This window comes from Acanthochromis polyacanthus, chromosome 19 (assembly GCF_021347895.1).
Source record: "Acanthochromis polyacanthus isolate Apoly-LR-REF ecotype Palm Island chromosome 19, KAUST_Apoly_ChrSc, whole genome shotgun sequence".
Lineage (NCBI taxonomy): Eukaryota > Metazoa > Chordata > Actinopteri > Pomacentridae > Acanthochromis > Acanthochromis polyacanthus.
In genome coordinates this window covers 13,364,246-13,391,983 of record NC_067131.1, presented here as the reverse complement: position 1 = coordinate 13,391,983, position 27,738 = coordinate 13,364,246, and the positions used below count along the sequence as shown (strand labels likewise).

General features: G+C 40.3%; 2 protein-coding genes and 1 long non-coding RNA gene across 3 annotated transcripts in view; 1 reads left to right on the top strand and 2 right to left on the bottom strand.

Annotated features, from left to right (window-relative positions):
• Positions 1–19,810, bottom strand: part of LOC127531196 (integrin alpha-M-like) — a 129,905-nt gene extending 110,095 nt beyond the window's left edge. The window contains 18 exon segments of the mRNA XM_051939992.1: positions 7,172–7,326; positions 7,409–7,551; positions 7,721–7,854; positions 7,984–8,196; positions 8,303–8,449; positions 8,566–8,702; positions 10,067–10,187; positions 10,346–10,419; positions 10,568–10,681; positions 10,684–10,714; positions 11,022–11,172; positions 11,562–11,707; positions 11,826–11,950; positions 12,211–12,325; positions 13,588–13,664; positions 15,729–15,817; positions 16,018–16,120; positions 19,583–19,810. Coding sequence (XP_051795952.1) covers positions 7,172–7,326; positions 7,409–7,551; positions 7,721–7,854; positions 7,984–8,196; positions 8,303–8,449; positions 8,566–8,702; positions 10,067–10,187; positions 10,346–10,419; positions 10,568–10,681; positions 10,684–10,714; positions 11,022–11,172; positions 11,562–11,707; positions 11,826–11,950; positions 12,211–12,325; positions 13,588–13,664; positions 15,729–15,817; positions 16,018–16,120; positions 19,583–19,619 — 2,112 coding nt within the window. The 5' untranslated portion in view covers positions 19,620–19,810.
• On the bottom strand, positions 150–752 carry LOC127531198 (uncharacterized). Its single transcript, XR_007938179.1, has 2 exons — positions 645–752; positions 150–454 (listed from the first exon to the last, which is right to left on the bottom strand). It is a non-coding gene; the product is annotated as an uncharacterized LOC127531198 (long non-coding RNA).
• On the top strand, positions 451–27,463 carry aldoab (aldolase a, fructose-bisphosphate, b). Its single transcript, XM_051939995.1, has 10 exons — positions 451–1,311; positions 1,456–1,565; positions 1,679–1,792; positions 22,508–22,634; positions 23,906–24,022; positions 24,307–24,573; positions 24,663–24,823; positions 26,029–26,287; positions 26,646–26,845; positions 27,002–27,463. The coding sequence occupies exons 5-10, from the start codon at positions 23,911–23,913 to the stop codon at positions 27,092–27,094; spliced, it is 1,092 nt and encodes a 363-aa protein (XP_051795955.1). The 5' UTR covers positions 451–1,311; positions 1,456–1,565; positions 1,679–1,792; positions 22,508–22,634; positions 23,906–23,910; the 3' UTR covers positions 27,095–27,463.
• Positions 27,464–27,738: the final 275 nt, after the last annotated feature.

Below are 27,738 nucleotides of genomic sequence, written 5' to 3'. Positions count from 1 at the left end.
CGATTCTACACGAGCACAAGGTACATTGTACCACTTCAAAATTAAGTCTGATGTCTGACAACGCCACCCTGGGAATTTCACCCAGGGAATTGTTTTCCTTTAACACTTAAGGCACACAAGTTCGTTACTCCAGGAGGCTGAGACGTGGATCCAAATTTAAAACAATTTATTATAATTTTTCTAAAAGAGCAGAATAAAAAAAGAGATAAACACCATTCACACCAGGGGCCAAAAGAAAAAGAAACAAAAGAGAACTATAATCAGTTGCTGGCCGGTAGGTGGATGGGGCTAGTGGAGGTGAAGGAAGTACCCCCAAAATAATATTTTTAAAAAACACCCCAAACACACGTGACACACACTCTGGAAGTGAACCAATTCCCCAGGGACACAGCACACCAAAAGGAGGGGAACGCACCCACCGGACACCAGCACCACCACCGCAGGCCCTCAGCAACTGAAAAGCAAACAAAAACAAATTACTGGGTGAAAACAAGCAATGAATACAAGAAAATATACCAATGACATAAAATATACTAAATAGCAGGGGTTCAAGTTAAACTATATACATTATATTGAACACTAAATGCCCCCAAATAAACAAAAATAAACAGAAACAATGAATCCGTAAACAAAATAATCCATACCAAAGTAATACCATTTCTCAATCATACAATAAAGACTGAGGTGGTAAAATACGGCGTGTGGGTCCCCATGCGCAAACACAAAAGTCTGCAGGTGACAAAACAGAAATCCACACTGCAGAGATAAGCAGTGGCAGAAAACAACGGCGGCGAGAGCAAGCATCTTTGAGGAGACAAACCAGCCAGAGACAAAGCAGCAGGAGTCCCAGTTGGCTGACTTCAGCAGAGAAAAGGGTCGCGGCAAGCACACACACACTAGCGAGGAGGGAGGACGGAAACCCAGGCAGCTCAGTACGTTTCCACTGCAGCGAGGAGCAGGTGATGCGCGCACTACACACACGGACTCACAGAGTGCACCAAATGGGGCCACCACTTGCTCTGTTACACGGACGTGAAGCAGAGGCAGAAACGGGGGAAGGGCTGCTCCACTTCAGTGGTTGGTCACCAGTTGAAGCAGCCCAGCATTAACAGCTGTAATATACATGCTGCTACATAGGCATTATATTGAGTAAATTTCCGGTGTTCAATCTCGCAGTGCTGAAACTGGATGAACGCGTCAACTTCAGTAATTACATCCAGCCTGCATGTTTGGACGTTGACAATGCCAGATCCTTCCCTGTTGGGACTCCATGTTGGGTGGCAGGCTGGGGCACTGGCAGCAACAACAGAGGTAAGGCTTTATCAAGGCTTTATGCTTGTTGCAAAGTTTGCTCTTAAAACACGCAAAATATGTGTGGATCCTTCATTTATTTCCTCGTTACAGATTGATGATTCACAGAAACTGCATTCATGTGAATAAATGTGATTCTTGTAGGCGTTGGTAAAGCTGGTTCAACTCTTCGAGATCTTGAAACTCAAGTGGGAAGTTGTGGGAATGCTTCTGACACAGACAGCATTTGCACTTTCACCATGGCCCTTCAACAGGTAAAACATAACAGATCCCATCGACCAGTTTTTCTCTCACAATTTTGGTTCAGAAACTTTCAGACTGGTAGTGTTGGTAGGTCTCTGATGATTCATCTGTTTTGTATCCATAGGGAGAAATATTGCAGATGTTCAGGTATTTGAAAAAGCTTCGAAATTCGCTTCAGTGATAAAGGAGACAGTTGGCGACATCCCCTCCCCTGAAGCAGTAGCAGGAAATTCTCCAGGTTTCTCCATTTCGTTATTCCTGTCTTTCACTGTCCCCATTACCTTGATGTTCCTGTTGCTTTCAGCTGCTTGAAGTCTTATATTGCACTGAAATTTCAGTTAAAAGCACTTACAACACTCAGGTCAAACTGAAGAGCATCTTCATATGAGGCACTTCCAATGAAGTTTACATTTTAAGAACAATAAATAGTACTTTATAGTAATGTCATGCTTTTCTATAAACTATACAGGAAAACATCTTTATTTGAATCTTATTAAATATCGCTAAATTATGGACAGCATTTACATTATTTGTTCGGTCACATCTCATTATACTCATTTTGTGCCTTTTTTTTCTTGCTGCCTCCTAATGTTATAAATTACGGTTTGTCTTCACGTGCAATTTAATTTATTCACATACATAAAAAATATTGAAGCATAAAATGAATGGCTTGTTTGAATACAAATTCAAAACACTGCAACATTACACATTTCATAATTTATTTCTTACCAAAGCAGTTCATTGTCAGCAGTAATAATATAGCTATTTTTGTAGCAAGTTAGGAACTTTAAGCATTTTTAGAAGTTTTACAGTACATAATGTGACAAAACAAGAATATAACAGATCATAGTGTACAGAATTTCTTCTATGATACATTTAACTGTTTGATGGAAAATCTAGAAATTAACACAAGGTTTGCATAAATATAAATTCAGAAATGTATCACTGTCTACCAGTGATACATTCATGGTTCATAAAATATACATTCTAAAGATCCTACCACATTACATCACCTGTCTGGTCACTTAGGTTATGTTCAAAAACATTGCAGATGAGCGCTACATGTGCAAAGTGCAAACTTTATGCTCAATATAATTCATGAAACAGTTGACGACAAAGCAAATTACTGAATGTCTACTATATAAAACAGGGATTCCCACCTTTGGTTGTCCTGTGAACCAATCATGTGAGCAGTTGATTGGCAAATGTTTTTTCTCACACTGTTTTATTTGAATATTTTTAAGCTATTGAAAGCTAAAAATTTAAAGTATTCACTCTGTATTTTAAGTGCGCCCTAAAAAGGAACATAACATTGATACCTAAAGTTCATTTGTGACCCCCAGGTATGGAACCTCTGTTATAGATAATAATGAATGACTATGCAAGGGAGGGATTTCACATGCAAACAAGCTGTATTTTAGGATAACAAATCAGAACTGGTAGCACAGAACCATGTTCACTCTTATAAATCTCAAGATGTTCATTTCAGATATAAAAACCCTCAACACTGGTACAAATTAATGAGAGATTACAGTTCCACCGGAGATGTGTGGCTGGCTTTGCTTTGATGTCAGCACCAGCCAGCCAGATAACGGATGTGAAAAAAAAGCTGACGTCACTGAAATATCAACAGTTTTTTAATTTTTATTCTGGTGCCTCTCCATCAGTCCCTGGAGCCGCTCCATCTTCTGCATTTTCATTAATCATGTCTTGGTATTTACTCTTGAAAAATCCAGCCTGAGAGAACAGAAGAAGGTATAGGTATTACTTAAAACTGCCGCAATCAGAGTCATCATACAGAAATGAAAGGAACCAAAGCAGATAGGCCGAAAACTGGTCATTTTGCCATAAAGATGTCCTTCCCTGTCTGATAAACTGAAAAAGTGTATGAACGTTGCCCCACCTTATACAAGCCAGCAGTGAGTAAAGCCAGGAAAGCCAATCCTCCCAGGGAGCCGCCAACAATCTCTTTGGTGAAATCTGGTTCAGGATACACCTCGACCTCTGTCTCAATCTGAGAGAGAAGGTCACAGAATGTGGATGAAACCGAAGCTCATTTGTAATGCAAATTAATTAGAGAATCCAATGTGTACTCACTTTGAGAACAGGTGGACTGTTGTTAGACCCGTTGAAAAGAAGATGTACTGGTTTTGTGTCGTACTCCAGACTGGCTGTGCTGGTCAGCAGGAATTTTGCAGATTCAAGTCCAATCTGAGAATAAAAAAAAGGTTTTCTGAGCCTTTTGATTAGATTTTTTTGTGTCGTTAGATGCGACAAGAAAATGATTGTCTTAGAAAATTACAGACTGCGTCTCAATGCAGCACAATTACCTGCTCTATCCACCCTGAACTAATGTTGGCAGAGATTGTGTACGTCTTAGTATCCAGTCTTCCCATGAATCTGGTGCACCTGAACACTCTACACCTGGCTACAGAGCAGTCCTGAGAGGGAATAGAGAAAACTGATGCAAAGAAAGCCACAGTATAATTTCTAAATGTAAAAATAGGTCAAATTTTCAACAGATAAATTGTAGAGGCATACTTACCCCACCATAGTTCTCTGTATTTGAGCAACAAAGTCTCGGACAACAGGTTCTTCATTGTTTGTTTCTCTTTGGCAATCTGGAATCTGAAAATGAGCACATTTTCTCAGTTTGACTCTCTCAATCTAGACATTTATGGGATCAGTAACATATATTACCTGCAAGCTGCTCAATCCGCCCAAATGTCTTTACCATTGAGCTGAACTGGAACCCTGATCACCACAGTGAAATTCAGAGCCCTGATGTCATTTGTAACCTAAGGAAAAGGAGAAAGATCATTAAACATTGAGATCAAGTCTGAATCAAGGCGCTTGAACATTAATACTATTATTATATGAAGTAAAATGTACCTTAATTGGCTGCAGGACTGGCTTCTGCAAATCATTCTTTCCAAAGCTGAAATTGTTGTAGCTGAGGGAGCTAAGCAGATATTTTGAACATTTATTAGATATAAGGAAAAGGCTCTTTATTAACGATTATATACTATATATCACTACATACTAAAGATTACTATCACTTTATATATGGTTTCTTTTGTTTTAGCAAGAATCACACAAACCTTTCGAGCGTAACGAATATGCTGTATTTCACATTAATCCTTTCTTTTGGTAGAGTTCACTTTTAGGGTCGTGCTCCTTATTTCCACTGAAAGAAAAGTGAAAATAATCATATATGTCATAATAGAGCTGTTACACTAATGAGGCGTGTCTGTAGCAGATGAACAGTACCTGCTGGCATTGACTGTGATGTTGATTCTTTCATCCAGTTGACTGTTGGTTTCAATCCCATAGGAAACAACAAATAAAGCCTAAAGAAAATGAAATGAATGAGAGCAATCAGACTATCTCTGCTTAACTTGGTGGTCTGTGCAGCAGCAAGGAGGCAAACAACCAACAAACCTTAGCGCTGTTCTTGAAAATAGGCTTATCAACGGTGCAATCCGTCTTTCCAACCACTAAACCATCCTCACTGTCCAAGGATCTGCACTCAATTCTTCCCTTTATTAAAAAAAACACGATAAGTTACTGCTGTGTGGCTTTGGAGAGCAGAGATGAATTAAAACAGATTTGATCCTGATGTCTTACCTGAAGTATTGTGAACTTCCTATAAGAGATCCTGGTGGGTATGTGAGTGTAACCAGGCTGTTGTAGGAGTTTTCTCCATGGTTCTCCACTGAACTGTGACATTCAAGAGCTCATCGATGCCCACTTTAACCTCTGAGGAGCTGACAGATTATGAGGAAGGACAAGAATGAAGGTTGACACCACAGACAATGTGACACAGGATTACTTTGAAATGGACTCTAACATGGTCAGAGTGGAAATGCTAACAAGCTGATAAGAAGTCAGTATGATAGTTACTGTGGTCGCTAGCTTAAGTTAGCTTGCCAACATTTTCTAATAGCAAAGAACAGTGGAGGCTGTCATCAGTTTTACAGGTATGGTTGCAGACCAAATAAAAATTGCCCTGGTGATGATGCGACATGAAAATTATCGGTCCAGTGTGCAGTATTTAGGGGGATATATTGGTTGTAATTGGTATGTAATCACCTGTAAATAGAAGCACAATGGAAATTTCTATATTTTACTGGGTTTTAATATATGTTTATGCTAACACTATGCTAACACTATTTACTTTGCTTATTTAATATATTAACTTTCATATATATTACTGTCATGATGTGAAGGCCAAGGAGAGTCTTGTTTGTGGAAGAGTTAACAAAACCGTGTTCATGGCACTTATTCAGGTTGTTCTTTCTCACTAGGTTCTCGCTTGTGTTGTATCTTCTCGCAGATGTACTTTGCTTTGGATTCAAGTGTCTGCCAAATCAACTGTAGAATGTGGAAAAGCATAAGAGACTAAACCTCAACTTCTTTCCCTCGACTAGAAAGTGTATGAAAGTCCAACCTCCCTATAAGCTGAAATTTTACTCATTGGTTCTTTTCTTTGGGAAACCTCACTGCTAGAGCCCACTAAATCCTATTTACTGACATTTAAGACATAACCAAAAGTTCACCCTGAAGGAGCAAAACAATATATGCACCATGTAAAGCACCAAATGCAGTTATCAAATATGTAGCTGAAGAAGTTAAAGCAGAAACGCGAGCCATAAATTGGCATCAAAGGGGATGATCTCAGAGTAAATCTCTGTATTTCATCCTTTGGAAACCAGGATTGTGTGCACTAAATTCTCTGGTAATCCATGAAACAGTAGTCCACTATTTTCGTCTGGACCAAAGTGCTGGACCGAGGATGTCATCCATAGAGCCACACCACTAACAGGGTTAAAACATTGTACAGGAGCGTTTGAGTTTCGAGTAGTATCAGTCCAGCAAGTAGAGTTTCTCAACCTAAATACTAAACCTCTTCCACTGTAGGATCTTACACACTGAGAAAAGTTGAACAAATAACATAGTTTGTTGATTCTGAAATGTAAAATGTGTCCACACATTCAAAGTTTCACTTATGTAACCTGACCTCACCTAGAGAAGTTGAAATCCACTTTCAGGTTATCTACACATTTTTCGTCTTCGCCACAGTTAGATCTCAAACCCAATCTGTGGAAGACAATGTGAAAAAAAGGTATTTGTTAAGAGAGTCTAAATGTAATCAGATTTGAAACAATGGCCGAGTCACATGATGACTGGAGATGTTATAGCACAGTGCAGCACACATACACAATATTTGATCATGTGCCAGCCATGAAATCAATTCATAAAGACAAGGCTTTGCTATTCAGGTCATCAGGTGTTTCTGAAGGTTACTTACAGGATGAAAGGTTGTTGTTTGAGCCTGCTGAGCAAGACTTGGTCTGAGATTTGTATTAGAGGGCAAACCATCAAATGTGAATCTGACCTCAATTGGACAGTTCATTGAGAGCATCTTCTGGACAAGCCTGCAAGGAGGAGGCATTAATATTAAAGAGCATTTCTAAAGGTTCTGGGAGTTAGTTTGGATTCACAGCTCTTTGGATTCACAGGACTCTTAAAAACAAAATAGGAGTCAGAAATGTTTTATTGGCTAAATAAACCATTGTTAGTTGTACTCAGTCTTCCTGGTGTGATGGATTTTTACCTCAATGAGGAAGTTCACAGGGATGCACTTTTGCATACTTAAGTCAGCAATTAGGGATCCGGCCTCTGCTTGTTGTTTGTCGCTGATATAAGCTCGGTTATTTGGCGGCTTGCGAGTGGCATCCAGCGTGAAAGTAAAATTAATCCTTGCTTGAGCTGAAATAGAATAGAGTTTCAGAAAAATGTTACAAATGTGCACTGAATTTAAATGGAAGTAAAGGTGAGGTGAATGAGGAACCTGTGTTCACTGTAGAGACTTTGGTCATGGTGAAGCAGATCGTAGCTTTCCCGTTCAGGGGCTGTGTGCAGTCTGTATTCTGAGTGGGGATCTGGGTTGGGTTGAATGACACCTCAGTTTCCACCATTACGATAGGCCTTGACCTGAGAAAGGACATAGTAGGAAGATACATGTCAGCAAGTTTTAGTTTTGGGGTTAATAATCCAACAGAATAACAAACTGACACTTTCTGGCCCCCTAATGGAGTCAATGAATAAGTGACCACCACTAACTTCATACTTGTTGAAACTTTTCTTCTTGTTCAAATCTCACCTGAGTAAGACAACTGTGCCCATTGAACCCACCGCTAAGTCAGGTAGTTTGTCATTACTCCAGTCGAAAGACGACTGACTGATCGACATGCCGAAGAACTTCAGTCCCGACTGGACTTCAGAGGCAGCTATTCTCTGTGTAAATGGAAATATGATATTTTATATAATCATTTTGCAAACTGCATAGCTCTCATGCACAAAACATTAGACTTTACACAGTTGACGGTGTTCAGTCTTCTCTGTAAGTTCTTGAAAGTTGTTCACCTGTGAAAAAGCAGGACTGATTCTTACTCCTCCTTCACCGTGGAATATGTAGATACTGCCTTGACCCTCGTTCTCCAAAGGTGCTCCAACTGCCAAGTCTCTGAATCTATCTGCGTTCAGGTCAGGCAGCACAGCGAGAGAAGACCCAAACCTTCCATTGTCAGATTCATCTCCTCTTAGGACTAATGGAGCATCAAACTGACACTCGACTTTCTGGTGAAAATACAAGAAAGAGAGTGAATGCTTCAAGCTCAATGAAAAGTAGATAAAAGAAAACAGATAGATGCATTTAGTGGCACTAAATATAACTGCCATTTACCAAACGAACTACTCTGCAAACGTAAACTCTTCCCTCCCTGTTGGGTTCCTTGTACATTGGGGCAGATATGAGGACGAGATCAGAGTAGCCGTCAGAGTTCAGATCCATGGCACAAACCTCAGCCCCAAAATATTCACCAGTCTGAAACTGCAACAAATCAGCAACGAAAAGATAAACAAAAGAAGGAAGTTTTTATAGAAGAAAATAATTGAAATGTGATTTAAGTTGCCCCTCAGGACCACCTGGCTCTGTACTGTATGTACCTGCCATGGATAGGGATCAATATTTTGGTTAAAGCTTTCTCTGTAAACAGCCATTGCAATTCCTCTGTGTTCGTATCTCGGAGCACCAAGAACTGTCAGGAGGCCGTCCCTGGTTTTAACAGCTGCCATGGAGTAACCTAGAGTTTAACAGTTAGGGGGCCAAGGTAGAAGAGAAAAACTGTTACAATATACAGAAGTTTAGCCAATGTAGACAGGTTGTGTATCATTACCTCTGCAGGGAACAACCAAATGTTCCATAAAGAATCCTACATTTTATTGTCTTGTGTCCACTGCATGTCTTTACATTGTTCTTCCCTGAACACATTGATAAGCTACTGCAGTTTCTAAATCTAAATTGTATGAGGTTTATCAGGTATTGTATGTATTTATTTTTAATTCCTCTTCTGTCAACTAAATCTAACTGTGATGATTGATTTACTATTCCAGTGTATATTATTATTTTCATTTATTTTAGGGTTTTTTTTAGTCCTTTTTTGGCTTTATTAACAGGACAGCAATGAGAGAGAGACAGGAAAGTGGGGAGAAGAATAGGGAAAGGACCTGCAGCAAAAAGTCATGCGTCCATGGCTGCTATGTCGGGGACTATAGCCGGTGTTTTTGGGTCACCTGCTCAACCTGTTGAGCAACTGGATCAACCCTGTTCCAGTGCATTTTGAGAAGGAAAATGAAATATTTTATCTTTAAAAATACAGACCGTCATGATATTTCAAACTCCCTATTCCACCTTTGCATCTTTCATGCCACTTTTCCAAACTTATTAGTGTGTTTTTAAAAACTTAGATGAAGAATTGCAGTAGAGCTGTACATATATCAGCTGTCTTGAGATGATGTGTTCTGAATTGGTGATATATAAATTAAATTGAACATAACTGAACTGAACTGAGCTGAAATGAATGGAATTATATAATATTTAATTAATTGAATTGAACTGAAATGAACTAAAATGAACTGAACTGAGCTAAACAAAATGAACTAAATTGAATTCACATGAATGAAATGAATTGTGCTGAACTGAACTGAACTGGGGCTGCACAGTGGTTCAGTGGTTAGCACTTTGGCCTTGCAGCTAGAAGATCCACGGTTCGCGTCCCGGCCTTCCTGGGATCTTTCTGCATGGAGTTTGCATGTTCTTCCTGTGCATGTGTGTCTTTTGTCCAGGTACTTCAGCTTTCTGCCACAGTCCAAAAACATGCTGAGGTTAATTGGTGATTCTAAATTGTACGTAGGTGTGCATGTGAGTGTGATTGTTTGTCTGTATATGTAGCCCTGTCATACACTGGTGAGCTGTCCAGGGTGTCCCCTGCCTTCCCCCCAAATCAGCTGGGATAGACTCCAGCCACACTGTGACCCTAGTTAGGATTCAACAGTCTATAGATAATGGATGGATGGGTGATAATGGATGAATTGAACTGATCAAATTGAATTAAATATACATAATCACACATGTGATTATGGTTTGTTCTTGCTGTAATATTCTTACCTAGATAACTGTCAGGCTTCATAGATTCAGGCTCATATGAGTTAATTCTGTCGCCTCGTCTTGTGTATTGTGTGTAGCCTCCCTTCCACTGGTTTGCACCAACAACAGCCATCTGAATCCCCTGCACAATAGGCGAAAGTACAAAATCTATTTGTTTGGTGCAAAACCTCAGGCAAATAAAAAGCTCAGTTTTCACATCTGATTATGAGCTCGTAAGTCTGCTTTCTGAGGAACATAATACTGTATGTAGCCCGTTGAGTTTCCAGAGCTTTTTGTTACCCCTGGTACATAAGTTGCACTGAATCCCTCTTGAGACATTTGCATTTTCAGGGATTCACCACCGCTTTGAGATCCTGCAACAGCAAAGTAAATGAGCATTTAAAGGGAGACGCAATTAAACAATCACAATTTACAAGTTCAAGTTTAGACTGTAGATTTGAAATTATTGTTTTCTGATCGACATTAACAGGAATTTCAACACAATGAAGTTTGCATTTGTACCTTCGATAGCGAAGATGCTGTCCTGCAAAGTCTGTCTGATTATTTCGAGGGCGTCAAAACTTTCCACTTGAAACACGTGTTTTTCCGCGGAAGATGCAATGGTGTTCAGTTCAATTTTGCATTCTGAACATTAAATGCACTCCCCACCTAAGATCATTGAAAAAAGCATGTTGTATGGACTCTGTTCACTGAATGTTGTAGCCACATGTAATATATTACCATGTTAATTCATATTAATTATAGTGTCAATGAACAAACTAACATGTGATGCTGTAAAAGGATTTATACACATCATCTTTTGTAGTAGAAAAACAGGCTGACATTTAGATTGAGATTTTTTTTAAAACTCTGAGATTTGACCATCAGACAGTATCATGTGACCCTGCAGTCTCAAAACTGGCAGAAATACAATGTCAGTACAAAACTACCTTATACATAAAACCAGACTACTCACCCCAATAGCAAATCGAACAATTTGTTTCCCTTCAGCTAACTGTGCTGCACTTGACAAACTGCCCGAGTCATGAGATACTCCGTCAGTGATGACTATCAAGATCTTCTTCACGTTTAATCTGGAACCTCTTTGTGAATCGAAAACGTTATTGCTGTCAAATAAAAAAATCAATTTTCAGTTCAACTTTTTTCACAGTATATTTTATCATCTTACAAGACTAACTGCATGATTGATTCTATAATATTTAAATATGTTTTTATTGTATCATCTATCAACATCACAGAAATGTTTGTACTGTGCTGGATGTTTGCAGCTTGTGTTTTTAAAATCTGAGCAATTTATCTCAGTAGTACAAGTATAATTTTACAAATTTAGCCACTTTTTACATCAGGCCTTGGTTGGGTTTTTTTCATCCATGTCACACAGTGTACAGTGTGCTCACATTCATTGGAAATTAAAGACAGAGTGTCCAGATAGAAAATCAACATGACAATTACAATGTCAGTTGTAGCTCATTAGTAATATCATGGCAGCACTTACACGACATATTTAATGGCCTTAGCTGTGTAAGTTGCACCCTTTTGTTGACTTATCTCATTAATGTTGCGCTCCCAATTATTATATGAGAAAAAATCATCAAAGTAATAATGGACCTGGGGTGCAGTGGAGTACTGGGAAACTGAAAACTGAAATAAAGGAAAGAAAAATGATCAAACACAAATATTTAACAAATTTCCTTTTGTCTTTTTGAGGTAAAATACATTGAAACTGTGAAGTTATTTTATGCATGTGCTTTAATTTTACCTGTGTGTCTTCTGACAGAAATGACCGGACCATTTTTTTCACAAAATCCTTCATTTTTTGAAAATCTTGGTCAGAAACGCTGCCTGAACCGTCCAACAGGAAGGCAATGTCTGCTTTTGTGCACTCTGTCAAAGTGATGAGTCAGAAATGAGATTTATGAATTAATCACACCATGCAACAAATGGATTCAGTGTTTTTTAACAAACTGACTGAATCCCTGCATTTCCTGGGTGACAACAACAATAATCACATCTTACTGACTGTAACTGTGAATATATTTGATGCTTAGTTTAAAAAAATCTTCCAAGTAGTGTGTGTCTGTGTGTGTGTCTGTCTGTGTGTAATGATATATGGATACTTTTTTACAAACTCAACAAACAGTTACTTTCAAGAGAAGAAGGCATAGGAGATCCAAATCCGTTCTGGCTGGATATCTGAAAGCAGACACCGTTATACAGGGTGATACTTTTGCAGTCCCTCGGGATGGTTGGGCCGCATGCCTGAAAGCAAAAAAAGGTTTAGATCTGAATCAGAGGTTCATTATTTTCTGGCCCTTCAACATTTTCAAGATGCAACATTTGGATAACAGGATAAGAAATTTGTATATGGTTCAGTATATATCTGCAGGATTTTTTGGAACAGAGTTGACATTTTTTTCTGTTTTCAGGCCTAAAATCAATATGGCCGCCGAGAACCAAACACCACATGGCATTTTAGAGAAAGATTCTTCTAAAATATTATATATACACGATTGAGTAAAATGGAAATTGAAAGTTATTTATAAAGATACTGTAGTAAACCTGTTGACTCACACATTACTTTATGTTAAATAACTCAGAAAGCCTTGGAGTCTTTCCAGTCTTTTCTTCAGGAGGAAATGACATCATGTGGAGCAGGTCATGTGATCTGGAATTAACACACTTCCTTGAGAGGTGTTTTTGTAATGAGTTACTTATTTGATAGCGATTTCTCGTACACAGATATAACTTATTTTCCATGTAAACCCTAATTTGAGATATTGTCAAAACAAAGAAATATCTGATAATATATTTATATTATGATTGCGGGCTGCATAGTGCAGCAGTGATTAGCACTTTCGCCTTGCAGCAAGAAGATCCCCGGTTCAAATCCCGGCCTGAGCCTGGAATCTTTCTGCATGGAGTTTGCATGTTCTCCCTGTGCATGCATTAGTTTTCTCTGGGTGCTCCGGCTTCCTCCCACAGTCCAAAAATATGCTGAGGTTAACTGATCACTCTAAATTGCCCATAGGTGTGAGTGTGATTGTTTTTCTGCAACGTAGCCCTGTGACAGACTGGCTACCTGTCCAGGGTGTCCCCTGCCTTCGCCCGAGTCAGCTGAGATAGGCTCCAGCACCCCCGCGACCCTAGTGAGGTTAAAGCGGTGTATAGAGAATGGATGGATGTCATGATTGTCTCAACTTAAAAAGAACACAATCAAAACAGCTTTTGAATGAGCTAATTTTATAACTGTTTAGCTAATTAGAAGGTGGTTGTTTTTAACTTTGTGTGGTCATTTAGTTGACATTTTAGTGATATCTGGTCATTTTTTTATTAATCAACAATTGTTTATATATTTATGGAATTTGTAAAGACATGATCATAATGAACAAAAAACATTATTTTTTTTACTTTTAATATAAATGTATGCAAGACATATCCCATGGATTTCAAAAGTCCCTCAGTTATATATTGACCCATATGATCTCTGCACTGATGTTGATATCTGCAGTTCACCAACTCACTATAGTGTTTTGTGTGTCAGGATCACTTTTCATCGTCAAACCCAGGGACATATTGACTTCAGCATTTAGCCCTGCAACTAAAACATTAAAGTCTTGTTAAAACATTCATTCAAACACTTCAGGGAAGCAAGAGAACAGTGAAACCACCAAAAGTAAAGCACTTTCCAAGTGTTAGCAGCATGATCTCACCCAGACTCAGTGTGATTTAAATTCCCAAATACATTTAACAGGACTGAACATAAAACACAGTTCAGCCCTAAAAATGTACACACGTGGACAAAATTGTTGGTACCCCTCAGTTAAAGAAGGAAAAACCCACAATTCTCACTGAAATCACTTGAAACTCACAAAAGTAACAATACATAAAAATTTATTGAAAATTAAATAATCAAAAACAGCCATTACTTTTGAATTGTTGATTAACATAATTATTTAAAAAAACAAACTAATGAAACAGGCCTGGACAAAAATGATGGTACCTCTATAAAAGATTGAAAACTATTTGACCAGAGTGACATGATTAACTCAGGTGTGTCATTTAATTGACATCACAGGTGTTTCCAAACTCATAATCAGTCAGTCTGCCTATTTAAAGGGAGACAAGTAGTCACCCTGCTGTTTGGTGAAAAGGTGTGTACCACACTGAACATGGACAACAGAAAGCGAAGGAGAGAATTGTCCCAGGACATCCGAAAAAAATTATAGACAAACATCTTAAAGGTAAAGGCTATAAGACCATCTCTAAACAGCTTGAAGTTCCTGTGACAACAGTGGCTCATATTATTCAGAAGTTCAAGACCCACGGGACAGTAGCCAACCTCCCTGGACGTGGCCGCAAGAGGAAAATTGATGACAAATTGAAGAGACGGATCGTTGGAATTGTATCCAAAGAGCCCAGAGCAACCTCCAAAGAAATTAAAGGTGAACTCCAAGGCCAAGGTACATCAGTGTCAGATCGCACCATTCGTCGTTGTTTGAGCCAAAGTGGACTTCATGGGAGACGACCAAGGAGGACACCACTGCTGAAAAAAACTCATAAAAAAGCCAGACTGGAATTTGCAAAAATGCATGTTGACAAGCCACAAAGCTTCTGGGAGAATGTCCTTTGGACAGATGAGACCAAACTGGAGCTTTTTGGTAAGGCACATCAACTCTATGTTCATAGACTCAAAAACCAAGCATACGAAGAAAAGAACACTGTCCCTACGGTGAAACATGGAGGAGGCTCAGTAATGTTTTGGGGCTGCTTTGCTGCATCTGGCACAGGGTGTCTTGAAAGTGTGCAAGGTACGATGAAATCTGAAGACTATCAAGGCATTCTGGAGAGAAATGTGCTGCCTAGTGTCAGAAAGCTTGGTCTCAGTCGCAGGTCATGGGTCTTCCAACAGGACAACGATCCAAAACACACAGCCAAAAACACCCAAGAATGGCTGAGAGTAAAGCGTTGACTATTCTAAAGTGGCCTTCTATGAGCCCAGATCTGAATCCCATTGAACATATGTGGAAGGAGCTGAAACATGCCATTTGGAGAAGACACCCATCAAACCTGAGACAACTGGAGCTGTTTGCTCATGAGGAGTGGGCCAAAATACCTGTTGACAGCTGCAGAACGCTCATTGACAAATACAGAAATCGTTTAATTGCAGTGATTGCCTCAAAAGGTTGTGCAACAAAATATTAAGTTATGAGTACCATCATTTTTGTCCAGCCCTATTTCATTAGTTTGTTTTTTTTAAATAATTATGTTAATCAACAATTCAAAAGTGATGGCTGATTTTGATTATTTAATTTTCAATAAATTTTTATTTATTGTTACTTTTGTGAGTTTCAAGTGATTTCAGTGAGAATTGTGGGTTTTTCCTTCTTTAACTGAGGGGTACCAACAATTTTGTCCACGTGTGTAGAAATCAAAGAAACTTCAGAAGGAACAAATTCAATCTCATTTAACTGCAAGTCAGGATCATTTTTGAGTGTCAACACCAGCATTTTTCTGAGATATATGAGTATTTATCACCTGAGCCATACAAGGTCCAGTCCCAAGATTGGTTTATGAACTCCTAGAAAATAACTTTTATCATTTCTGCTATGTTTACTGTCTTAGGACATCATGTGAAGATATTTAGAAATGAATGCTTTCCTACCTATGTTTCTGCAGTTGTTGTTGGTGCAGCTGTATATTTGGCCCCTTCCATTTTCTGAATACTGTTCAAGTGGGGCGCTTACGAGCAAACTGAGGAAATGAAACCAGAACAGAACACATATCTGGTCAGCACAGTGCAGAGAAATAAACCCCATATTTTCTTGTTAATAGACCCTGTCATGTGTAGACATCACAGAGATAAAAGCTGGGGGGAAAAAAGCTTAAGTAGCAGATAGATGTAGTTTAGTTTTAAACCCACATTCAACACAACAATGCACAAAGTCACTTACTCTGATTGTCTTTGCACCACCTGGTAGCCAAAACCTGCAGCAGGGTTGCTCAGGGTCTTCCAAGCCACAGGATCAATATTGTAACAAAGTGCACCTTGAAACACTGAGGAAGGAAAGTAATTTGTCTTGTTTAAAGTCACTTAGTTCCTGATGATATTGTGTTTGTAGCACCTTTGTTGTAACTGTGTGGGCTCTTTTTTCAGCTTATGTGTTACTTCCAGATTGCTGCACTGTGAACTGTGGTCTGCCACATGCCTTTGATAGGCACCACCAGGGAGCACCAAAGTCAGAAATGCTCAAATTCTGAACAGAGTGGCTCATTGGGACTAAAAAAACACATTCTCAAGGTTTAGTTCTGCATTCAGCCTTTCTGTGTTATATTTCCTGCATTTGGCAGAAGCAAAATACTACAGAAAAGATATTCTTTCTTTTTTTAACAACAGCAGGTAAGAGGTCTTGATAGATAGATAGATAGATAGATAGATAGATACTTTATTAATCCTGAGGGAAATTTAAGCTGCACAATGATTCTGTATTATTATACTGTACAAGAATTTCCTTCAGCATAAATGAAAATTTGTCTTATCTTATTTCCTGACACTGACTAAAATTATGTGAATTACAACAAAGTGTTAGTATTTGACACTTTGGTTTCCTGTACATTTAAGTCAGTGAAATGCTGTTATGTGATCGTTTTGTTATCATGGACAAAAAACAGAGAAAATGATGCTCTGAGAAGCCCACAGGTTCATCTTTTTTTTCACCAGGGCGGTTTCAGTTTAGTCACTGTGGCTGTTAGGGCTTCAACAGCAGCTACAGAAAATACTCTCATGGATCTACCTCCAGTTATTTAGTTTTTGTCAAACATTTCTGATGTGGTTTAACACAGTCTTAGTTGTGTAGCAAGTCATTAGGTAGATCCAGAAGAAAATTAAATACATAAAAGAAGCTGTTGAAGGGGCTAAGCCAATGCTTTAAGCAACTGAGAGCCTCCAACTGGTAATCATAAAAAAGTAATTAAGGCGCTTACTAACCACATTAATTAATTAAAGTCCAACTCGTTTTAACTTTCCTTGCAAACTGTGTCTTTGTTTCCCAAACCTCCAAACTTAACTACGCAAGCAGCTCCAGATGTGTGTAGTGTTGAGTCGTTAACTTTCTGTTTTTCTGTGTACCTATCGCGGTCCGTTTGACACTGAGGTGAGCAGACAGTTGGATTATAGGCTGTTGCATTAATGTTGCACAAGAAATATTACAGTGTTAAAACTTTGAAACGTGCTACGTGCAGCGACGACTGCATCCGTACATGTCTCCTGTCACTCCACTTCTGTATCTTGGTTCGGCAGAAATCATTCAGATGAACTTGGTCATCTGTTAATCGGCAAACTGACAGAAAATGTTGCTCAGCTCTGGAGAAGCTGACATTACTTTAGTGTGATGTGTAGCTCTTACTATCATTCCCTGTGGAGTTTTCAGAGAAGAAAAACTGTTTCATTTATTATTCTAAATGATGAACTTTATCCTATTAGTCACTCCATGTGGAATGAATCAGTGCCTCCACCTGACCGGCTCAGAATCAGCTGACCTTTGCATCATTTGTGGCGTTTTACAGCAAATTTAGGAAAAAAAAGAATTGTAATTAAAAAGCCAGAGAGGCCACTTTGTCAGTAAACTATACTGCTTACCGCATAAAAAAACTTTTTTTATGCGGTAAGCTAGTAAGCTAGTGCGGTGAGCTATGCGGTAAGCAAGTTAAGCGTACAGCATTCCGCGTTAGCGTTAGCGTTTGCGGTCAAAAACTGATTGGTCCTTTCCGGCTGGAAACCCTACCTAGACACAAGGTTCCTACCTTATATAGGTAATCTGACAAATCAAAGTGTGAAACCCATAGACAACAATATAATTCCACAAATTTCAAATCTGCTCCTACGGAAGCTATAAAGGCCGTGTAAGTGGGACTTGTAAGTAGGAATATTAGTTTTAATGTTCAAAAAGTTATAAATGACAAAACCTCCACTCTCCTGCGGCCCTTCACCCAGTGGTGTAGTCTACGTGATATGCAGGTATACGCCGTATCAATGACGTATATATAAATGCGTCATTGCGCCGTATACTCACTAGAAAAGGTCCCGAATTTCTGTATACCCACTTAAAAATGCGCAAAGATACATATACCCAGGGGTGTAAACACGCAGGTATACGCCTTATACTCACTGGAAAAGGTCCCGAATTTTCATACAACCACTTAAAAATGCGCAAAAATATGCATCAGTATGTTTTTTTGACATAACGTTCACTTTCCCGTTCATAAATTTGTCTTCTCTGTGTCAGGAAGCGATGAAGTTGTATGGGACGTTGGAAGGTGTCTGGCTGAGATCAGGGCTCACTAAAAGGCGGACCGCGGTCCGGATCCGGACCCAGATGCCGTCTATACGGGTGTAAATTTGACAGGTTGCTTCTATTTTACCGGTGCGGCTTTCTAGTGTTTATCATTGGTCTATCAGCTCAGAAACGCACAGACCAATTATGTACGAGTTCAGGCATCCGACATGACACTGCTCAGCCAATGACGTCGCTACATTGCATCACAGCTCTGCCTTCAAAAACCAGGCATGGCTTCCAAAGAAAAGCTGGCTCTTTCGGCTCCCAAACGGCTCCTAATTTATTATTGTTTTTAGCCTCATATTTAGCCTAACCTGACAAATATGAATCATTTGTGTTATGACAAACTCTTTTTCATTCAGTGTTTTTATGAGAAGCCTTATAATTGACTCATTTTGTGCATTTGTTTTGTTACAAAAACAGGCATTCTTATTTTTGTTTAATATTTCAATAATAATTTTTATATTTCAAAAATAAATGAACAAAACTCTGCACATGATAAGGAGGAAACAACAGCTCTACCTGATGGCAGGAGGAGCTGCTGACGCTATAATGTCTATAAGTATCTAATTGGTAGTTTGAAATAAAGGAGATGCTGTTACTGTGTGTGTGCGTGCGTGCGTGCGTGCGTGCGTGCGTGCGTGCGTGCGTGCGTGCGTGCGTGCGCGCGCACGTGTGAGTGCACGCGCACATATATGAGAACCTGACCTGGCTTTGGTTTATGAGGCCGGAGTATACCCACTAGAAAAAACTAGACTACACCACGCCCTTCACCACATGAGTGGGTAACAATTTAGGCTCATACATTCAATTGCACAGATGGTTATGGGTCCAGGTTCAAGTATGTAGTTTAGTTGTTGTTTCTGTAGCACATTTTCACTCAAAACGTTGAAATAATCTCATTCAAAATCCCAGAGGACTATGCAGTACAGCTGTTTTCACAGTCAGGACTTATTGAGCTGGTCACTTCCTCAAGCAGGTAGTTTGATTTACAGAAGAAAATTGTCTTCAAATGTTTTATTAATTCTTATTGTTAATATTGTGGTCATTGATCTGTTAGCTGTGGCATTTTTGTTTAAATGGCGAAAATAACAATGCTGAATTTAAGAGGGTAAACGAAGCAGCTGCCATAAATGTGAATAAAGTCATATTTTCAATGCAAGGTACAAACTCACTGTCTTACCTGACAAGATCAGTGTGGCAGTAATTATCCAGTCCATTGTGTTAATCCTTTGACTTAAAGTATGATGTACCCTCAAAGCTCCAACAAATACATTTAGACACTATGTGAGGTAACTTAACTACTCCCACTTCTGTAAGTGTCAAAGACAGATGTTGACAGCAGAGTGCAGAAATCATTCAGTGGCAGCTCAAAGTCCAGGCAGTTGGTTAGAGGAGGGATTAAAATACGGCTGTTTTATTTAGCACACTCTGTGTTGTCACTTGATTGCACAAACCATTGGTGTTGTCTAATTTTGCTCAGATGCTTTAAGGAACTTCAAAAGCACAAATGTGAATTATTATTTAATCAGCAGAAGTACACAATTTCTTAGTTCATTTCAGGGAAATCAGATGAAAGTATGTGGAAAAAGTAATGACAGAAAACAAAGCCTTGTCTCTAACTTGATCTCTTGCTGGCAGATGCAGAGAAAAATTCTGTGTTGAGTAAAAGGAAGCAGGTTTAAGACGGTGAGTCAAACTCTAGATAGTATTCCTCGCAACAAAAAGACTTTCCGACAATATAAGGTTTACTTTATAATGGAAATGCTGATAAAAATAGCCTCCTCTGGGAGTGTGCTATCTTCCCAGACTGGTGGGCAAAATAGGAAGTGAATATTTTTATTATGAAATCCGAATTATCAGCTCTTCTGAGCTTCCTCATGGTTAAAAAAAAATCCTAAAATAAATAAGTTCATTTCTCCTTTTCTTGACTTCCCCAACACTGTGTCATTCCATCTGTTAGTCACAACATTAGATGTGCCAGTTTTGTAAGTGACAGCCTGTCTGACTTGGTAGAATAGCACTGTGGTCACTTCATGTCTACCGTTACGGGAAAGAAGACTGAATATGTTCTATTCAAGTTTTCTTTCTGTATTATGTTGCTATGTGTCAAAATAAACAAACAGAGGAGCATTTCAGCAGAGTGGATATATATCTTGTATAATTACACTGTGAACACTTGGAATAGTTTGCTTTATTTTATTTTTTTTAAAAACCTATTTGACACAAAAACTGTATGCTGCAGTTTATACTGTGATGTTGTAAAGTGAAGTTGTTGCCTTTCAGTGCTTTTTTACATTTAATGATGGTCAAATTAGTTTGTCTTTTTTGACTAGTGAAAACAGACTCCTACAAAGAAATTAATTAGAAATATAAAATGTAAAATAACCGGGCCTATGTGGATAGGTCTCAGTCTCAGTACTTTTACCATATTCTTCAGGTTGCACAGGAATTGTGAATGAACAACCCTTTTCAAGATCAGCCACAAATTCTCAGTTAGGACTTAGGACATTCACCTTATTGTTTAAAACCATTTCTGTGTAGCTGTCTGTGTGTTTTGGGTCATTATCTTGCTGAAAAACAAATCTCCTCCCAAGTCTCAGTTTCTCTTACAGACTGCATCAGGTTGTTCTCTAGAGACTTCCGTATACTTTGCTTTGCTGATTTAATTTCACCTTTTATCTTTTCAAGTCTTCCAGTACCTGCTCCTGAGAAACATCCGGACATTATTATGCTGCCACCACCATTCTTAAACGTGATGATGATGTGTTTGTAGTGTTCGCCAAACATAGCCTCTCACATGATGGCCAGAAAGTTCATATTTTGGTCTATTTTTGCTCCAAAGCAAAGAACCTTTTTCTAGTTGACTTCAGAGTCTCCCACATTCTTTCTGGTAAGTCGAGCTGACATTTGATCTGAGGTTTTTTTCAGCTGTGGTTTTCTCTTTGCCACTTTCGGATAAAGCTCTGACTGGTGAAGAACAGGCAGCACTTGCTGTATGTATGCACAGTCTCTCGCATGTCAGGCAGTGAAGCTTGAAACACCCTTAGAGGAGTCATAGATGTCTTGATGGCCCCGTAGTTTTTCTGGACGGCCTACTCTAGGCAGGATTGTGCTGTACTTCTTCCATTTCTTAATGATAGATTTAAGGGATATTCACTGACTTGGAAATTTCCTTTAATCAATCTTCTCACTTCTGCTTTTCTGCCTGACTGATAGGTGATAAACCAAGTGGTTCTACCGCTAGTATGTTCTCCTCTGCTCAGGAAGTGAGCTTTATTTGTCCTTCCGCTCAGAAGTGATAAAGAGTACCTTTTTGTCAGCACCACCACCCACACTCTTACTGCTTCCACCATGCACAATTTGGCATCTTTGATTTCTTGTCTGAATGAGAGAGCGCTAAACAGACCCAAAGTGTTATACAACTTGACTGTGTGCACGTGTAACCTTTGCCAAGCTCGCTGGTTGAACCCATCTTGCAAGGCACAGATGATCGAGAAAGGTCATGGAAAGGTCAAGGATCAGCACTCTGTGTTGCCGTGTCTGGCTTGGATTTCTAAGGGCAGGTTAGCAATGTTGTCACATGTTCTCCAAGCCCCTGTTTGAGTGTGTGCTATTAGCGCATACTACACATAAACCGAAGTTATCTTGCTCCACGTACCCTTTAAATTGACCTCTGGGGGATAAGATGCTCTTCATGGGTGTGACTGAAAATTTGAATCTGAGATAAAGCTAAGCTGAGCTAAAACCAGTGTACACTTTTTATTACAGCATGCAGTCATGAAAGGGTGTGAAGTGTACAGGGATGTACATGAAAGATTCATTTGTTTAAAGAGGATGTTGGTACTTCAAAGTGAGGCGAATTCACATGTGTCAGTAAAAATTTATGTATAATATCATCTACTAATCTATTTATTTTCTTATGAAACACTTCTACCTTTACTTCCCCTATGCATCCTCCCCTAACTGTCCCTCACTCTGTTGCATTTTCTGCCATTCACTGAAACACTCTTTGCCCTTTTACTGGCTGCTCTCCAACATGTTACTCCAGCCCCAGTCTTGCTGAATGTCACAAGCCATCTCTGGTTGCGTCCTGTTCTTTTTATAGCTGGGCAGCTGAAATGTGAGGGGTCACAATGGGAGGATAAATACAAGGGCCAGCAGGCTACAGGGGTGTCGCAGACGAAGGCCGGATCTTCTCCTTCCCTCTCTCAGCTCTCCTCTCAAACTCAAAGGTAAAAGAACAGAAAATGTCATTAAGATATATGAAATAACCCAGTTACTTTAACTGGATTTGTTTGCTACCTAACCTACTGAACATTTTGTTTCTGTAAAGCATGAGACTGTTCACATCTACTAGAGATGCCGATCAGGCTTTCACAAATATGCGGTTACTGGGCCTAGCTGAAGGTACATCAGACTATCTAGTGTGATAGGAGCATCGCATTTAACCCAGAGAAACACCTCTGTGGGTGAACTATAACTGTGGTTGAAGCCTTACTGACATCTTAATGCGGTAAACTGAGCACAGTGTCATAAACTGCTTCACTTGCTGGCTAGTGCCGACGTTGCGTGACACTTCTTCTTCTGTGTTAAATATTTTGACATACACCGAACATTAATACTCATGACTGAGCAGCTTAGCTCATCCTCAGTGCATCACAGGTTGTTGCTACACGCTCAATTAAGTGATGCAAAGTTTCCACGGACAGCTTGCTCACCAGTGACTGACTAGTTCCAACTTTAAACCATCTAACTTTCTGGAGACTGACTCTTGCTTGTCTCTGCAAACAACGTGCAGGCCAAGTGTCATGGCTCCTGCACGGTGGGGGTTTGAAGCTGCTCGTTTCACTTTTATTTAATGCCTCCTCGCTGAGACACAGTGCTTTCATTGCCTTGTGCAGTGCAGCAGCACACTCTATATATTTAGTCCAACCTATTGATAGTGGAGACACAGACGGGGTGGAGAGCAGGCGGGGGTGGGTGGGAGGTGCAACATGGAGGGGGAATGGAAAGGTCAGGGATAAGAGGTTAGAAAACGGAATAGGTCACACACACATGCTTGTCAGAATTTTTCAAGGGTCGTCAGACACGGGGAGGGTGGGGCAGATGAGAGTGACACTAGATCCCCAGTGCCACCATGTATATTGTGCCTGGGGACTAGTGTGTAACACCTGCACATAAGCCACCGCCAGTTATAGCAGCAACAACTGCAGTCACCCACACGGGGAACCAGCTGGTCTGATGTTTCAGCAGATCACAGACAGACAGGGAAACCGGCAAGTGTGTGTGGTCAGACTCGCAGACTCAACTTCCTGTACATAGTCAGCCTGATGTTCTACTCTCCATTCCCCCAAACGCTTTCCCACACATACAAGAAGAACCACAACTCCAAATGCAGCTTTGCAATTCGATTGAACTTTTGCCCCCAAGGTTCTCTGAAACTACGAGTATGAGTCGTCGCTATTTGCTCATGTCTTTTTCTTCCCCCTTTTCTTCTACACAGTCAGGATGCCTCACTCATACCCCTTCCTCACTCCTGAGCAGAAGAAGGAGCTCAGTGATATTGCTCAGAGGATCGTCACTCCCGGCAAGGGAATCCTTGCCGCAGACGAGTCCACCGGTAAGCAACTCCCAGAAAATCAACTGAGTTTTTACAGTTCTGATGGGAGAAAGCTCCAAACAATGACTTATTAAAGTGAAACTGAGACCATTTTCTAACACCCACAACACATCTGGCATATGTGCATTGGTGAAGAGGACGTTTTCAAAAAAGTACTAATTAAGAGCACAGTTTCTGGTCTAAATGTAAATTTCTCAGAACTGAGCAAAATTTTTCTGCACATCCATCAGCGCAGTTAAAAGTCTTCTGTGTTTTCATCAACCTAATGTGTTTATATCCTTCAGGCAGCGTGGCCAAGCGCTTCCAGAGCATCAATGCTGAGAACACTGAGGAGAACAGGAGGCTGTACCGCCAGCTCCTCTTCACCGCCGACGACCGCATCAACCCTTGCATTGGTGGCGTCATCCTCTTCCACGAGACCATGTACCAGAAGACCGACGATGGCAAGCCCTTCCCACAGTACCTCAAAGAAAGAGGCATGGTGGTGGGCATCAAGGTCGACAAAGGTGTTGTCCCCCTGGCCGGAACCAACGGCGAGACAACCACCCAGGGTGAGCGCAGAAAAGACGTATAAACAAAGAGAGTATCAGCATCTATGTAATACTGCATCTCACTCAGCATGTCTTCTCTCTGTCAACAGGTCTTGATGGACTGTATGAGCGCTGCGCCCAGTACAAGAAGGATGGTGCTGACTTCGCCAAGTGGCGTTGCGTTCTGAAGATCACCCCAACTACTCCCTCCAAGCTGGCCATCCTTGAGAACGCCAACGTCCTGGCTCGCTATGCCAGCATCTGCCAGATGGTAAGACTCAACAGATAGATCCTGGAATGACAATATTGGGAAGAAACTTTATTTATGTTCCACCTTTTAAAGTTACAAAGAGAACCAGAACCAAACATGGAGTAAGGTATGAACGAAGAGCTTAATAAAAGGATGAACAGCAAAAGCCAAATCACCTTTCATGACAAAATGAGAATTAGGAAGCATTTGTAGCATTAGGATCTTACACAGTCAGGCTCATAGGGGATTTCCAAGATCAACCAAGGCTTTAAAAAGTAGCAAAAAAAATCTTAACACTAAGTAGCCAGTGAAGGGCAGCAGAGTTTGCTGCAATGTATTTGCTTATCTGAGTCAGTGTTAAAAGCCCAGCAGCAGAGGTTTGTATCAGCTTCAGGCTTTGGATGCCACCAGATTAAAATGCTTTGTGCAACAGTCAAGTCTGGTAGAGATAAAAGCACTGATGGCCTTTATCACAGTATGCATAAGAAAAGAAGGACCTTGTCTTTGTCAACTATCTGGGCTGAGTAAATCTACGCTATTTTAGTCGCCTGAGCATCAAAAGATAATTCAGGATCAAAAATAGCACCGAAGTAACAGCTGACGAGCTAGAAAAAGCAGGCAAGACAGGTCTGTGTATGTAAGTTATCAGTGGAAAAATGTGCCCTTTTAACACTCTGTGTGGCCATTATGATTGCGTCGGGAGTTAAATGGCAGTTAAAATGCTGATCAAAACTCTTCAACAGGTTTACCAATACTTAAACAGCATTGCTTAGTAAACAGCAGCTGTACTGCAGCTAGACATGCACATGAGACTGTCATGCTACTTCCTGTATGGGCTGGTGGGAGACACAGACATGTATATGATAAACTGGAAACCTCAAAATAGGAAACCAAATGTTTCTGCCAGGAAATATATTTTTATAATGGTACAAGAGCTGATAAAAGACTGGGGAAGAATTCTAATACTTAGAAATGGCAAAACAAGTCTTTCTTTATCTACACCTGTGGAATCATAAAAAACTAAGATTCTACAATTCTACAATTCTACAATTTCATTTAGCAGACGCTTTTGTCCAAAGCGACGTACAACACAAGCAAGAAGAAGATCTAACATATACAGTATGTTTCAGCATTCATTCTTGTTTCTTGCCTCTTTATTGAGAGCTTGACTTTGTTAACCAGTTGTATTGCTAACACAGTCCTTTTTCTGCTTTTGCCTCCTTCAGCATGGCATCGTCCCCATCGTGGAGCCTGAGATTCTCCCCGATGGCGACCATGACCTGAAGCGCTGCCAGTACATCACCGAGAAGGTCCTGGCTGCCGTCTACAAGGCCCTGTCCGACCACCACGTCTACCTGGAGGGCACCCTGCTCAAACCCAACATGGTTACTGCCGGACACTCCTGTTCACACAAGTACAGCAACCAGGAGATCGCCATGGCAACTGTTACTGCCCTGCGCCGCACCGTGCCCCCTGCAGTTCCTGGTAAACAGGATACACACAACATTGTCTTATCATCAAATCTGCAAATGTTGTGCACCCGCATAGCTCAATGAGTTAAGCAAAGGCAAACCATGTGCAGGGGCTGGTCCCCGTTGCAGCGGCCTGGGTTTGATTTCCGCCCGTGGCCCTTTGCTGCGTGTCTTCCCCCTACTCTTCTCCCCCGTTTCCTCTCTGGCTCTCACTTGCCTATCTCAATAAAAGGCTAAAAAAATGTTGCAGACATGAAGTTGTGCAAATCTTTTGCATATACATTGAATTCTTGATTGAATGTTCTGAAAGAGGTTAAATCGGCTGTTTGGAGAAGTGCACATTGCCCGACTGTCATGCTCTTCCTGTACAGGCATTACCTTCCTGTCTGGTGGCCAGAGTGAGGAGGAGGCCTCCGTCAACCTGAACGCCATGAACCAGTGCCCTCTGCACAGACCTTGGGCCCTGACCTTCTCATATGGTCGTGCTCTGCAGGCCTCTGCCCTCAAAGCCTGGGGTGGAAAGAAGGAAAATGGCAAAGCATGCCAGGATGAGTTCATCAAGAGAGCTCTGGTATGTGTGACTATACATATAAACATGACCTTAAGAAGTACTCCAAATGCTAAAATTCTAGTCATGTGAGAGAACTGTTTGGATTGTTAGCATGAACATTATTGTTTCTGTGTTGTATGGTGCAATCATTAACACTGTTCTTGTCTCCTCTTACAGGCTAACAGCCTGGCCTGCCAGGGCAAATACGTCACCTCGGGAACCAGTGCTGCTGGTGGAGAGTCTCTGTTTGTGGCTAATCATGCTTATTAAGCATGGACACCATATCCACCTTCTTCCCTCCATCATCACACCACTGTGGAAAAGGGCACGTCCTCTGTTGCACTGTCCATGAAATTCTCTCGTACCTACAGCAAGAGCAGCAACGGCACTGTTGCGACACCTTGGTTGAAAGCAAAAGAGAAAGAAGAATAAAACTTTCCCTTAGGTTGCTGCTTCAGCTAGGAGATTCTGGAAGTTTTCTGCCTCCATTCCCTTACGTTTTGTTTTTAAACACCTTTTTTTTTTAGGTGAAAATTCCCTCACTGTTTTTACACAACTTGTACTATTTTCCTTGGTCTGATCCCATCAAGTCCAGTATAGGATTTATACTGGCGCCACGGAATAAAGTATTCACCCTAACATGTTGCTTTGCTTCCTTTTTCGTTGTACTTGCCACATTTACTTCTCATTGTGCAACATTGTTTAAAGGTCGCATGAAACCACCGGGTTTCAGGTTTACAGTATTTTCTACTAGAAAGTGAAATCTGTGGGTGAAAATCATTAAAAAACCTTAAAAATACAGAAAGGATGGTTTCCACTCCCAAAGAAAGTGGCTTGCTGTCTGCGAAGCTATTCTGGTTTTGGCAATTCTAAAAACTTCAGTAGAAGGCACATAGACTTCTCTTTTCAGTTCT

Coding starts and splice junctions, on each gene's coding strand:
- aldoab (XM_051939995.1), top strand. CDS start 23,911: ATGCCTCACTCATACCCCTTCCTCACTCCTGAGCAGAAGAAGGAGCTC. Junction 24,574..24,662: donor CGGCGAGACAACCACCCAGG/GTGAGCGCAGAA, acceptor CTCTGTCAACAG/GTCTTGATGGACTGTATGAG. Junction 26,288..26,645: donor CGTGCCCCCTGCAGTTCCTG/GTAAACAGGATA, acceptor CTTCCTGTACAG/GCATTACCTTCCTGTCTGGT.